We start from the raw sequence: 15,000 nt of genomic DNA on the forward strand, positions 1-15,000 counted from the left end.
TTCCTCCTTCCTTCCTTGTTAGTATCTCTTTTTAATTCTCCTCTTAATCATCCATCTCATTTTCCTCCTCCTCCTCCTCCTCCTCCTCCTCCTCCTCCTCCTCCTCCTCCTTCTTCTTCTTCTTCTCCCCCTCCTCCCGGTCAGACAAGTTGCCAAGCTTGCTAAGTTGTCAGAAAGAAGAAGCAAGGCGTTGATGTAACTTTCGCTTCACGTTAACTCAGACAGACCTAACACAGTACCAACGCTTCACACACACACACACACACACACACACACACACACACACACACACACACACACACACACACACACACACACACACACACACACACATGCTTACTTTACTCTCTCCTGCACACGCTCACTCACGCTCTCTCACAAACACACTGACTCACTAATCCACTCCCTCTCCCCACAGTGGCTCGCCTCACTTCTGGCTGCATGGGGATCAATACGCCATCAGAGAACGCAACTGTTACGCTATCGAAGGTTCCGCTTGCTCAATGCACTGCCCCACACTCCACGTCCCTCCCTAATGCCTCGCCCAGCACACTCCCCTGGGTCAGGCTTCGAGACCTTCACCTCAAATCCTGCGGGAGGGACTAGGCAAAGCAAAAGCAGGTCGAGGGTTGAAACGAGGTCAGTAATTAGCGTGATCTTTGTGGTTTTCAGAATGATTTGTGTTTTTTCAGAATGCATGGAGGCAGATGTTAATGAAAGGGAAATTTAGAAAGGTGAAGGATAAACAGGAGCAAAAATTCGTGTGCTCTTTGTATTTTTTTTTCTTTTGTATGTTTTTTGTGGCTTTTAGAGAGCATGAAGTAGAAAAAAATTAATGAAGAGAAGAGCAAGGCAAGCTAAAAAGAAGGAACAGGTCAAACAAGGTCAATAATTCGTGTGATCTTTGTCGTTTTCAGTTTCTATTTCTTTTTTTTTTCAGTTTGAGCGCATGAAAGGGAGAAAGTATTGGTTAATGAAAGGAGAGGTAAGCAAAGTAAAAAGGGGAAAGGAGAAAAGAATGCAGGATCAATAATCAACGTAATTTCCCGAAAGCTTTATCATTTTAAATTTGCAAGGAGGAGGGGGGAAACATCGATTAATGAAGAGGATTACTAACTAAAAAAAAAAAAAAAAAGGAAATATCTCAACGAAAAAGAAAGAAAAAAAAACAAGTGTGGTCGATAATCCATATAATCTCCATAAAAAAAAAATAATAAAAAAGCAGGTGATTTTAGACCGGAGGGGAGAAAATATCGATTAAAGCAGGGAATAACCGAGGGGAAATCCTGGGTATTACACAAGAGAGAGAGAGAGAGAGAGAGAGAGAGAGAGAGAGAGAGAGAGAGAGAGAGAGAGAGAGAGAGAGAGAGAGAGAGAGAGCAAAAAAGCATATCGATTCTATTAGTCACGAACCCAGAGAGTGTGAACGGAATGGATTTTACGCCTTCTCAACGCTCCCCCTTTCCCTCCCCACCCTCTCACGCCTCTAATCCCCCTCACAAACACGTGTCCCTTTCCCCCCACTGCCCCACTCCCCTTGCAGCCTTCTCTCTTTCCCTCCCTCACCCCTTCGCATCCCCCCACCTTTCTCTCTTCCTCTCTCTTTCCTGTTACCTCCCCACGCGTCCCCTCGCATCCACAAGCCTACCTCCCTCACCCCTACGCATTCCCCTCCCTTGCCTCTTCCTCTCCCATCGCCGCGGCCCCAAAAAGCATGGCTGGCGTTGGGGTAATACACTGCACTGCCATATTGGGGTCACGAGGTGTTTTTGGCCTGCCCGGAACGCTCACAAAGAGGGACCGCGGCCACTGTTCCGGGGACGCTGCGGGAGGGAGAATGAAGGGCGGCGACTCCAAAACAGGTGACTTATTTATACCTGTCCTGCTGAACCTGCCTTGCTTACTGCTTGTCTGTCTGTGTGTGTGTGTGTGTGTGTCTATCTTTCTGTTCATCCTTCTAGTGACGATACAGGTGGGGGACTGAAGGGCAGCAATACCAGAACAGGGGGCTTGTTTATAGCTGTCCCGCTGATCACACCTTACTTTCTGACTGTCTGTCTGTCTGTCTGTCTGTTTGTCCTTCTATCCATCCATTGTCATCCAGTCTAATTCCCTCTCTATCCATCCATCATCATCACACAGCAAGTCGGAAAGATAACAAAGGTTTGGAAGGTAAAAAAGAAAGAATATGAAAAAATCCAGGTGATTAATGTGAGCGCATTAAAAGGATTAGGGGAAGAAAAAGCTGGAATGTTCTAGGTGATGTGCCCCGCCCACACACACACACACACACACACACACACACACACACACACACACACACACACACACACACACACACTGAAATACATACAGATGACAGATAAAAAACTGGCAAAAATAGACACACATACATGCACAGACAGACAGACAGACAGACAGACAGACAGACAGACAGACAGACACACATGCAGACAGAGAACCAGACGGATGAAGGCACAAAACAAACACCTACACAGCCACAGAAATAGACCGGCGCTGGAATCAAATAATCTTAATTACATTTTTTTTTATACTCTTGTTGTTGCTGCCCTCATTCTTACATAAATTAAAACCAAATAAACACATGGAAAAAAAAATGAAATAAAAACCTAACCTTGACTTATTATTTTTTTGTTTGTTTGTTTACACTTCCCACTAGGCCTAAGGAACACCACACCCAGCCTACGTATAAATAAGTGTAAATGAGGGCCAGTGGGACACCAGCAAGTTACCAGATCGATCCCCGGCCGCCGCTCCCCATGATTAAATAAAGAGCCACTGCTGGTGCTACTGGAGTGTGGCGGGAGGGAGGAGTGGAGGAGAGGAGGGGGTAAATGTTACGCTACGTTTTGTGTTGTGAGAGAGAGAGAGAGAGAGAGAGAGAGAGAGAGAGAGAGAGAGAGAGAGAGAGAGAGAGAGAGAGAGAGAGAGAGAGAGAGAGAGAGAGAGAGAGAGAGAGAGAGAGAGAGAGAGAGAGAGAGAGAGAGAGAGAGAGAGAGAGGGGGGTGACAGATGCACATTCCACACATGATAAAAGATAAATAAATAAATCACATGAACACAAAGGCAAACAGATCGACATATTGACCGGCCGACAGATCGACCGACAGACAACCAGAGAAACAAGCACACAGAGAAAGAAGAATGATAATAAATAAAGAACAAACAGGGAGAAAGAGACAAATATCCTCAAATATGACTAGTACGATAACACACACACATACACACACACACACACACGTCAGTCAGTCAGTCCCCAAAGCTCCTGAAGGCGAGAACAACCACAACCACCACCATCACCACCTCTACCACCACCACCACCGCCTAAGAAGGAGCCACACGTCTTCCTAATTAATCCTCTTTCTTCCTTCCTATCCTCCTTCTTCTTCCTCTTCCTCCTCCAGGTCGCTTGCTCTCTTCCTTTACCAGACACACGTGGGATGACGAGAATAAGAAGCACACACACACACACACACACACACACACACACACACACACACACACACACACACACACACACACACACACACACACACACACACACACACACACACACATTCTTTCCATCTCCCCTTCCTCCTCATTCTCCCTCATGCATTTTTGGCGTTTCGTTTCATATGATACTTTCTCTTATTCTGCAATTCATGCTATTTTGCTCTCTCTCTCTCTCTCTCTCTCTCTCTCTCTCTCTCTCTCTCTCTCTCTCTCTCTCTCTCTCTCTCTCTCTCTCTCTCATAATATTTCTTTAACATTTTCCTTCAACGAACGCTTTGTTGCATTCTTCTCATGCTCCTTCTCCTTCCATTTTTCTTCTTATTGCAATTCTTATTTACATTCTCCTCTTTACATTTTCTTTTTTTCCCTCCTAAAAATTTTCCTCCACCAACTTCTCGCTCTAGTTTAAATATTTTTTTACTCTGCTTCCATTTACTGTTGTTACCCTTCATCATCTCCTCCACTTTCTTCTTATTCTATTATTACTACTACTATTACTACTACTACTACGGCTCGTTTTCTTTCTGTTCTCATGATGCCTGGACTCCTGCAGCAGCTCTGGACTGACGGGGCAGCAGTGGGAGGCAATTAACGTCCCTTATTCCAGACGGTCGATCATTAATTCCACGACCACCACCAACGTTACTGCCACCACAACAACATTCACCATCCCTACTGTCCCCTTCACCATACGACTCTCTCTCTCTCTCTCTCTCTCTCTCTCTCTCTCTCTCTCTCTCTCTCTCTCTCTCTCTCTCTCTTTTGTACATTCTCTTTTTCACCTTACGCAATAACTGTTTCCGATTCTGCAGTTTCGTTTCGCACATAGCTGCCACACCCTTCGTCTCTCTCTCTCTCTCTCTCTCTCTCTCTCTCTCTCTCTCTCTCTCTCTCTCTCTCTCTCTCTCTCTCTCTCTCTCTCTCTCTCTCTCTCTCTCTCTCTCTCTCTACATTTTCCTCGCGGACACTCTTGCCTCACGTCTATAATCTGCGCTCGTTCTATTGCATTGCACACATTATTTTCACTTGCCCTTGTCTAACGGTGGGAGCTGAACGTCGGGGCGGCCTTGCGACACACCTCCGCCGCCGCCACCGCTGCCGCCGCTGCCTCCGTCCCCTCCCCATGCAAAGTCCCCGCCTCCACCTCCGCGTTCCTCAGATGATGTTGGTTGATGGTAAAAATTGTGGTGATGCTGTGGTGTCTTTCGTGGCGGTGGTGGTGATGGTGGATGTTGTTGTTGTTTTGTGGTAGATGGTGGTGGTGGTGGTGGTAGTAGTAGTAGTAGTAGTAGTAGTAGTAGTAGTAGTAGTAGTAGTAGTAGTAGTAGTAGTAGTAGTAGTAGTGGTAGTGATGGTAGTAGTAGTAGTGGTAATAGTAGTAGTAGTGGTAGTAGTAGTAGTGGTGGTAATAGTAGTAGTAGTAGTAGTAGTAGTAGTAGTAGTAGTAGTAGTAGTAGTAGTAGTAGTAGTAGTAGTAGTAGTAGTAGTAGTAGTTGTTGTTGTAGAAATGTACAGTAAGAATTTTTTTTTCATATATTTTCGCCTGTTTACCGCTCATACTGACAAACACACACACACACACACACACACACACACACACACACACACACACACACACACACAAGGACAAGATACGAGTAGCTGGCGTTCCGCGCTGCTCCTATAGAACCCCTCCCTCCTCCAACCCCCCTCCCTCTACACATACACAGGAAGGCAAGGACTGCAATGCTCAAGGGTTGCTGCTGCTGGGTGCGAGTCTCCTCTCCTCGGCTCGCGTCCTGCACTATTCTCAGCTCTGAAGGGTTGAGGCGCTTCAGAAGACACGCGCAAATTGACGCAAATTGTCTTCACTCGGCCCGAGATTTGAAACTGGGGCCTCTTGATTGTGAGGAGAGCGAGCTAACCACTGCACCAATAGACAGTAAGTGATAACGATGATAATGATGATAACAATGATGATAATAGTAATAATAGTAATAATAATGATGATAACAGTAATGATAAGAGCAGTAATGGCCATAAAAATGATAATAATTGATAATAATGTTAATAATAAATAATAAAGGCAGCATAATAACAATGGACGGTGTCTCCCCACCTATAACATCACCTTTAGGAAGACAACGATCACCACTTCACTCACTGCAGGGCGGCGGTCCGCGCGTCACCACCATTACCACCACCACCACCACCTTTACCACCACACACCACCACCACCACCACCACCACCGCCACTGCCCACCACTAATCATGCCCCGCGCGGTAAACAATGCACTCCACTCCTGCAGAAGTCCTAAGAAGCCCCAGACACTGCACTAGAGTCCGCCGTGCAGGATACGATAGGACGCAGGATACCGCAGGATACACGTTCAGTTCAGGCTGGTCGCGCTGGCTACTGAAGGAGGCATACCTAGACTGCCGTAACAAAAGGCGCGGCTCGTGTCTTCACGCGGCACTGGCTCAGCACGGACTGGGCGGCTGGCGAAGGGTGGGAGGCCAGGCAGCGGCGGGAGGGAGGAGCGGCACGGAGGGAGGGACCGAGGGAGGGTGGCAGCGAGGTCTCCACTCCTCAGGCTCGGGGAGAGAGGGAGAGGGAGAGAGCCACCGGGGGATGCCTACGTACGCGGCCACGGTCAGGGCCTCTCCTTGTCTCCTTCCTATACCCTCCGTCACCCCCCTCCACACCTGCCTTGAACCGCCACATATGCCTCTACTCATCTAGCCTGCCCTGACTCGTCTGTAATAGTTCCCCACACCTGTGCCCTACACCTGACGCACACCTGAATGCCTCACACGTGCCTATACTACACATACGTCACTCCACACCTACGTAAAACCAGACCATACCTGTCAATATGTATCCCACACGCCACATGTGCCATGCCTGGTTCCTCATCACTTCATGTCTCCCACACCTGTCCTACACGTCCTCAGTTCACACATTAACCTGTCCTTGACCCACACCCTCCGTTACATTCCCACACCTGTCCCTAGCGGCCCACACCTGTGCTGGCGGTGACCTCGCAGGGTAGGTAGAGGAAGCTGCTCCAAACCTGTTCCAAATACGGGTGGAGTTTACGGCGGTGCTGCAGGTAAAGGTAACCAGTTGGCATCCATCTCATTATTACTCTTACCTGTGTGTTGCTGCTTACCGCCACCGTGCATGCTAATACTCTCTCTCTCTCTCTCTCTCTCTCTCTCTCTCTCTCTCTCTCTCTCTCTCTCTCTCTCTCTCTCTCTCTCTCTCTCTCTCTCTCTCTCGTACGCCCTTCACCACACCCTCTGCCACATTCCACACTCAGCTCACTCGCTCCACTCCGCTTCATCACACCTCACCACAATCTCCTCCACCTCTATCCCTCCTCCTCCTCCACCTCTGTCTCTCCTCCTCCTCCTCCTCCTTGGCACTATGAATATTTTTGTTGTCTTTGTGTGTGTTTGCTTGCGTGCAGGTCTGCCTGTCTGTCTGTCTCTACTGTAACACACACACACACACACACACACACACACACACACACACACACACACACACACACACACACACACACACACACACACACACACACACACAGACAGGCACGCACACGCACGCACGCACACGCACGCACGCTTAATCAAACTCCGTAATCAAGCAGACAGAAAAAAAAAAACACCATTCAGAAAACGGGTGTTCGTTCAACTCTCTCTCTCTCTCTCTCTCTCTCTCTCTCTCTCTCTCTCTCTCTCTCTCTCTCTCTCTCTCTCTCTCTCTCTCTCTCTCTCTCTCTCTCTCTCTCTCTCTCTCTCTCAAACTGTCCAGAAGCCGTGTGTGCGTGTTTTAACACACACACACACACACACACACACACACACACACACACACACACACACACACACACACACACACACACACACACACACACACACACACACACACAGAGAGAGAGAGAGAGAGAGAGAGAGAGAGAGAGAGAGAGAGAGAGAGAGAGAGAGAGAGAGAGAGAGAGAGAGAGAGAGAGAGAGAGAGAGAGAGAGAGAGAGAGAGAGAGAGAGAGAGAGAGAGAGAGAGAGAGAGAGGTCATACTAGTCTAAAGGTGAAACTCGCCGTAATATAACAGGTGAAGTGGAGAGAGAGGGAGAGGGGGAAGAGAGGGAGAGGGAGAGGGAGAGGGAGAGGGAGAGGGGAGAGACTGGAGAACACCCTTGGCCTGGACGTGATGGGGCGGAGCGGGGCGGGGTACTGGGGAGGGGTACTAGGGCAGCTTGCATTACCAGTAGCCCCATTCAGTTCCCTGTTATGGTTTCCCCCCATCTCCCCCATCTCTTTAATCTTAGTCTTCCTCCCTACACTACACAAGGGAACACAAAGGAAGAAAAAACAATAACAAACCTAACTTAACCTAATCTTACCTAACCTAACCTAACTTAACCTAATCTTACCTAACCTAGCAGACTTATTCTTGGCCTTCACGAGTCTGGAGGTGCAATAATCTGCAGTAAAGGATGTAGGATAGTAAAAATGAAGGCTCCTCCCCACCTACATCATTCTGTACTCATTCTAACACCAACACTACTCAAGTCCAGTGTTTTTTTTATTATTTTTTTTTTTACTTTTTTTCCCCCTTTACTAGGTCACCTTACCCGCTCGCTCGCTCACACACACACACACACACACACACACACACACACACACACACACACACACACACACACACACATTTCAGGGTCAATACATAGATTAGGTCACAGTTAAGTCCCCCTTCTCTCTCTCTCTCTCTCTCTCTCTCTCTCTCTCTCTCTCTCTCTCTCTCTCTCTCTCTCTCTCTCTCTCTCTCTCTCTCTCTCTCCTTCACTACGCGATCCTCAACTCAGACATTTTTTTTTCCTCTATCTCTTCTTTGTCTCTCTCTTTTTCTCCTTGAAGAACTGTAAGCTTCAAATATCTTCCTACTTGGGAGGTTGTACAGACGAGATGAGGAGGAGGAGGAGGAGGAGGAGGAGGAGGAGGAGGAATAAGGGGAAGGAGACGAAAAAAAAGAAAAAAAAAACAGTTTACATTTAAAGGAAACACAAGGAAATCCCAGACAGAGAACTTCAAACACACACACACACACACACACACACACACACACACACACACACACACACACACACACACACACACACACACACACACACACACACACACACACACACACACACACACACACGTGGCTGGCAGCATGACTGAGGCACAACACCACCACCACCACCATCACTTCTCGTCGCCTGAGGGAGTGTTCAGCAAGCAAAAAAGACCAAGACGAGCCAGAAGAAGGTTTCCCGCTGAGCCAAAGAAGTTTACTCTGTGTATAGAAAGTTGTGTTCGAAAAAAATAAAGAAAACAATAAAAATAAAACGAAGGTGAAAGGTGGATGAGTTGTAAAGAACGGTAATAAAATAAAACTAGTTCTTTGTGTTTGATTCAGGTTTTGATTCACAAGTTATTATTATTATTTCTTTTTTTTTGTCTGATCTTAGTAATGGATACTTTTCTTTTCCAATGTATTACTTATTATTTTCTTGAAGTTGTTTGGTGACACTTATGCTGCTTATAAATGATGTACTTATTATTCTCGTTCTTGCTTGCAAACTTAACTTGTCATTCTTCTTATGCAATCTAATGGTTTCCTTGTTTTTGTTCTTATTTGTTGATAATCATAATACAGGGTTTATTTACTCCTAACACCTTTGCCGCTATCTATTATTATCATGACTATTTTCAATATTTATCATAACCAGTAGTAGTAGTAGTAGTAGTAGTAGTAGTAGTAAGAGTTTTTTCATTTCTTCTTTTTCTTCTTACTCTTGTTATTATTATGACTATCACCATCATTACTGCCACTATTATTACCACCTAACCATAAACTAAGGCAAATTCCACACAGTCTCTCACAAGGCAAGGCGAGATAAGATGCGATAAGACAAGACTAAATATACCAGAGAACGGATAGATAGATCCCTTGCACACGCCACACAGCCCACCCAGTGAACAGTGACCCAAATAGAACAGCAACAGCAACAAGGTAACTGTGTGTATAGAAAGTTCAATATTACCGCATTTTTTTTCTTTTTTTTTCTTTTCTCGCCGGTAAGAAGCAAAATCAATTCCCGCAATGACACAAAGACGCAGAAAAAGCCGCGTGACTCCCTTGTGTGGCACAGAACACTGAGTCACGTGTGTGTGTGTGTGTGTGTGTGTGTGTGTGTGTGTGTGTGTGTGTGTGTGTGTGTGTGTGTGTGTGTGTGTGTGTGTGTGTGTGTGTGTGTGTGTGTGTGTGTGTGTGTGTGTGTGTGTGTGTGTGTGTGTGTGTGTGTTTTTATTCACTCAGTCGTCTGCTCGTCTCTCTCTCTCTCTCTCTCTCTCTCTCTCTCTCTCTCTCTCTCTCTCTCTCTCCGTGTGAGAGAGAGAGAGAGAGAGAGAGAGAGAGAGAGAGAGAGAGAGAGAGAGAGAGAGAGAGAGAGAGAGAGAGAGAGAGAGAGAGAGAGTGCGTAAAAGAAAATATGCAAGCAAAAAAAAATACAGAAAGAATGGAAGAAGAGAAAGCAAGACTGAGAGAGAAATGGAAAGAGAGGGAGAACGAAAAATCAGCGAGAAAAAAAAAAGAGAAACAAAACGGAGAAACAGAAACAGCAAGAGCAAAACAAAAACAAAGAGGAAGAGGAAAAACAAAAGGGAGAAGATAGACAACAAAAAAAGAAATAAAATAAACAAATAAATAAAACTGACGGGAAAACGAAAAAAAACAAACAAACAGATGAAAGCCTAACGAACGAAAAAAAAAAGAAAAACGAAAAGAAAAGAAACAAAAAACAAAGCAATAAAAAAGGACAAAGCAAAGAACAAAGAAACGACAAAATGATCTGGAGCTAAAAATCAATACAGTGCATGACTCGTGTGTGTGTGTGTGTGTGTGTGTGTGTGTGTGTGTGTGTGTGTGTGTGTGTGTGTGTGTGTGTGTGTGTGTGTGTGTGTGTGTGTGTGTGTGTGTGTGTGTGTGTGTGTGTGTGTGTGTGTGTGCGTAGATACATCAACTGATACGCAATTATGAGTAATACAATTTGGTTCATGAAAACAACTGTATTTACTGAGGGAGGGAAGGGGTAACGGAGGGTGGGGGCAGAGGGAATGGAAGGGAATGGGAAAGGGGAAGGATGGAGAAGAGAGAGACGGCAGGAAAGGGTAAAACATGCAGGTGGTTACGGGAAAGGGAGGGAAAGAGCGAGGGAGGGAGGGAGGGAGGGAGGGGGAGGGAGAGGGAGATTGAAAGGTCAGGGAGGGAAGGAAGGGAGGGAGTTACGAGGGGCATGAAAGAAAGGAGAGATGAAGAGAGGAAATGATGAAAAAGAAGAAGGCATGGAGGGAATAGAGGAGGCAGGAGGAATATGAGGGAAAAAAGAGATAAAGAGAGAAGTTTGGAATAGAGAAAAAGGGAGAGAGAACATAGGAAAGTAATGAAAACCTGATGGAAACAAAGAGGAGGAAGGAGAGGAGAGGAGAGGAGAGGAGGGAAGAATAAAGAATAAAAGAAGGAAAGGGAGAGGAATGGAAGAGAAAGCAAGCGATGTTGGAGGGAGAGAGGAAGAGAACGGTTGAAGGGGATAACTGTGCGGGAAGGATTAGAGGGGAATGGGAAGATGGAAGGATGAAGGGAGGGGAGAGAAAGGGGAGGAGACAGTCAGGCGGAGGAAAGGGAGAGGGAGAGAGAGGGAGAAAGAAGAAGGGAAAAAAAAAAAGGACTTTGTTAGGAAGAATCAATGTTTCCATGAGTCATACAAATCTCATAAAGGTCACAATCGATAAGACCAGGAGGAGGAGGAGGAGGAGGAGGAGGAGGAGGAGGAGGAGGAGGAGGAGGAGGAGGAGGAGGAAGAGGACAGGAAATGGAGGAGGGCGATAAGAAGGCAATGTGTATAAAATATGAGAGAGAGAGAGAGAGAGAGAGAGAGAGAGAGAGAGAGAGAGAGAGAGAGAGAGAGAGAGAGAGAGAGAGAGAGAGAGAGAGAGAGAGAGAGAGAGAGAGAGAGAGAGAGAGAGAGAGAGTCTGACATGAAACACGGAAATAGAATGAGTGACACAGGGAAAATGAAATAAAAGAGAACACGAGCATGGAATGAGAAATTGAGAGAGAGAGAGAGAGAGAGAGAGAGAGAGAGAGAGAGAGAGAGAGAGAGAGAGAGAGAGAGAGAGAGAGAGAGAGAGAGAGAGAGAGAGAGAGAGAGAGAGAGAGAGAGAAGGAAAGGAAGGATGGATAAAGAGTCTAAAGGTGGAAATATGATAGGAAGGGAAAGATAATTAAATAAAATGAAGGAAAGAAGGAAGGAAGGAAGGAAGGAAGGAGAAAAAAGAAGAAAGGAAAACCAGGAAAGAGTGAAAGGGGGGAAATCAGGAAGGGAAAAAAAAACGAAGGAAAGGAGGATAAAAGAGACAATGAGGAAGATGACAAGAATAGGAAGAGGATAGAAAGAGAAAGAAAACGATGGAAAGAGACAAAGAGGAAGAAGGAAAACGATAACGAACAAGGAATAGCGAAGAAAGAAGAAGCGACAGACACAAGATAATTAGGAAGAGAAGAAGAGAGGTAAGAATAGGAACAATAAAGAGGAAATGACTGATGGTGGCGTGAAGGAAGAGGGAATAAGGGAAAGGAAAGGGAAAGGAAGGGAAGAGCAACAGAGAGAGAGAGAGAGAGAGAGAGAGAGAGAGAGAGAGAGAGAGAGAGAGAGAGAGAGAGAGAGAGAGAGAGAGAGAGAGAGAGAGAGAGAGAGAGAGAGAGAGAGAGAGAGAGAGAGAGAGAGAGAGAGGGAAAAAATGAGAGAGGAAGGAGTAAAGTAGCAAATCAGAAACAGATGACTGGAGGAGGAGGAGGAGGAGGAGGAGGAGGAGGAGGAGGAGGAGGAGGAGGAGGAGGAGGAGGAGGAGGAGGAGGAGGAGGAGGAGGAGGAGGAGGAGGAGAAGGAGGAGGAGGAGGAGAAGGAGGAGGAGGAGGAGAAGGACGAGAATGATGCGATGAAGATGCGATAAAAATAATAAATAAAGAAAAAAAGATAAAAAGCAACAGAAATAATGAAGAAATAAGAAAAAAAAAAAGTGAGTGAGGGATGGTGAAGAAAGGAGTAGAGAAAGGCAAGGAAAGGAATGGAAAGGGATGGGCAGGGATGGTCGAGGAGAGAATTCCAGTGGAGATGCTGAGGCTTAATTAAAATTCCTACCGTGGAGAGAAACGCGGTAGCTGGAGGGATGGAGGGAAGGAGAAAAGGATGGAGGGAAGGAAGGAAGAAGGGAAGGAGGGGTATAGAGATTATTCCTCCTCCTCCTCCTCCTCCTCCTCCTCCTCCTCCTCCTCCTCCTCCTCCTCCTCCTTTCATCCGTTCAGGAGAATATAGAGGAGCTAGCTGTCTTCCTCTTCCTTCTCCTCCTCCTTTTATTCCTTCTTATTGTTCCTCCTCCTCCTCCTCCTCCTCCTCGCAAGAAGAGATAAACTGACACGTTCAAATGTCTTCCAACACACACACACACACACACACACACACACACACACACACACACACACACACACACACACGTACAGACAGAGAAAAGTAGGTTTTGCGAACGAAACTGCAGGTATAAGAGAAAGACATGACAGGAGGGGACGGGGGAGGAGGGGTAAATGAAGGGCAGATGGTTGAGGAAGCAAGGGAAGGGGGAGTTAGAAGGGGAGGAGGAAGATGGGAAGAGGAGGGAATGGGGGGAAGGAGGAGGAAAGGAGAGATCAACACGGTGGTGACGTCACGCTGTAATTATTAACAGGGAGGCGGGACTTACCTGTGCTTGTGACAAATAATAACACCAAACAACTCTCTCTCTCTCTCTCTCTCTCTCTCTCTCTCTCTCTCTCTCTCTCTCTCTCTCTCTCTCTCTCTCTCTCTCTGGTACTTACAACATGTCACATCACGTCACGGAAGCGAGACACAACTGCGTCACACACTCACCTGTAGAAGGAGGAAGAGAGAAAAGGTTACTCGTGTTTCACCGCCAGGAGGAAGGTTAGGTTAGTGATAGTGGCCATGATTATCACCATTATTATCGCTATTTTTACCTGTGTCATTATTACTCTCACCTTTACTGGCATCATCATCACTGTCGTTATCATCACCACTATCATCATCATTATTGTCATCTTCATCATCATCATCACCACTATCATCGTTGCCATTATCTCCATCATTGTTATCATCATCATCATCATCATCATCGCATCGTCATCGTCATGTAGCCTCGTGATTGCCACGTTAGAATTGCAATTAGTCATTCAACAATTCAATCATATTTGTCATCATCACCACCATTATTGCCACCACCATCATCACCACCACCACCACCACCACCTATACAACCACAGTAAAGAGAGTTTTTGCCCACACAATTTTCAAAGTGATTTATTTTACACCAAAATTGGCTAAACAAACTCTTGCATCTTTTGAACCACCACCACCACCACGACCACCACCACCACCACCACCATCATCATCACAATCACCACAAACTTCACCACTATCATTATTACCACTACCATTATCAACCACAATCACCACCATCACCTTTCAACACCATCACGTACCACACCACCACCACCAGCACCACCGTCACCTTTCATAACACCATTAGAATCACTCCAATTAAGACAAACATCACAGGTAACGGTAAGCGGCCTTGAGATGCAAAAAAAAAAAAATAAATAAATAAATAAATAAATAAATAAATAAATAAATTAATTAAAAAAATAAGATATCCACATCAAATCCACTTTTCCACCACGCCACACGTTTCCAATATCCGTTTCAAGTATCCATAACTATCAATTACATCACCTGACCATTTTTTTCCCTCGCTATCTTATATTACTGTCTGTATCTATCAATGTATCTATCTTTTAGTATATATATCTAATAGTTTTATCCCGAGCACACCTTTCTTTTTCTATCAAGTGTCTATTACATCACCTAACTTTTTTTTTCTTACTATTTGGATCACCGTCGCTCTTCCTATCTATTTATCTATTGGTATTGTCTCATCTAACTCTATTATGCTTAGAGTTTCCCTTTTTCTCAGTATTTAAGTCACAATCTATCTATCTATCTATCTGTTTCTACAACCTCACCTAACCTTTCATTCAAACCACACTTTCTCTCTCTCTCTCTCTCTCTCTCTCTCTCTCTCTCTCTCTCTCTCTCTCTCTCTCTCTCTCTCTCTCTCTTTACTATCTTACACTATGAGAGACCTTCAGAAGCAGGGCAACAAGACAGGACAAGAAAGACCTCGCCAGATACATTGGTCTTCCTGTTTTTAATCCTCTCCTGTTCCCTTGATTCCAGACTAGAGAGTTTAAGTTTAGTCCTGCATTTTTTTCCTTTCTTTTCTCTCTCTCTCTCTCTCTCTCTCTCTCTCTCTCTCTCTCTGTCTATTTGCACTGCATTTCCACC

At 45.5% G+C, this 15,000-nt stretch overlaps 1 protein-coding gene across 6 annotated transcripts in view; it reads right to left on the bottom strand.

Annotated features, from left to right (window-relative positions):
• LOC135103467 (cytohesin-1-like) overlaps nucleotides 1-15,000 on the bottom strand; it is a 213,120-nt gene that overhangs the window by 62,353 nt on the left and 135,767 nt on the right. Inside the window, exon 1 of one of the 6 annotated variants that reach the window (XM_064009800.1) lies at nucleotides 13,638-13,664. The exons of 4 other annotated variants lie outside the window; for them this stretch is intronic. In XM_064009800.1, coding sequence (XP_063865870.1) covers nucleotides 13,638-13,655 — 18 coding nt within the window. In that variant the 5' untranslated portion in view covers nucleotides 13,656-13,664. Of the gene's footprint in view, nucleotides 1-5,926; nucleotides 6,160-13,637; nucleotides 13,665-15,000 lie in introns of those variants that run through there. One more of the 6 variants, XM_064009798.1, reaches the window with a different exon arrangement.

The sequence above is a fragment of the Scylla paramamosain genome, chromosome 9 (genome assembly GCF_035594125.1).
Source record: "Scylla paramamosain isolate STU-SP2022 chromosome 9, ASM3559412v1, whole genome shotgun sequence".
NCBI classification, from domain to species: Eukaryota; Metazoa; Arthropoda; class Malacostraca; order Decapoda; family Portunidae; genus Scylla; species Scylla paramamosain.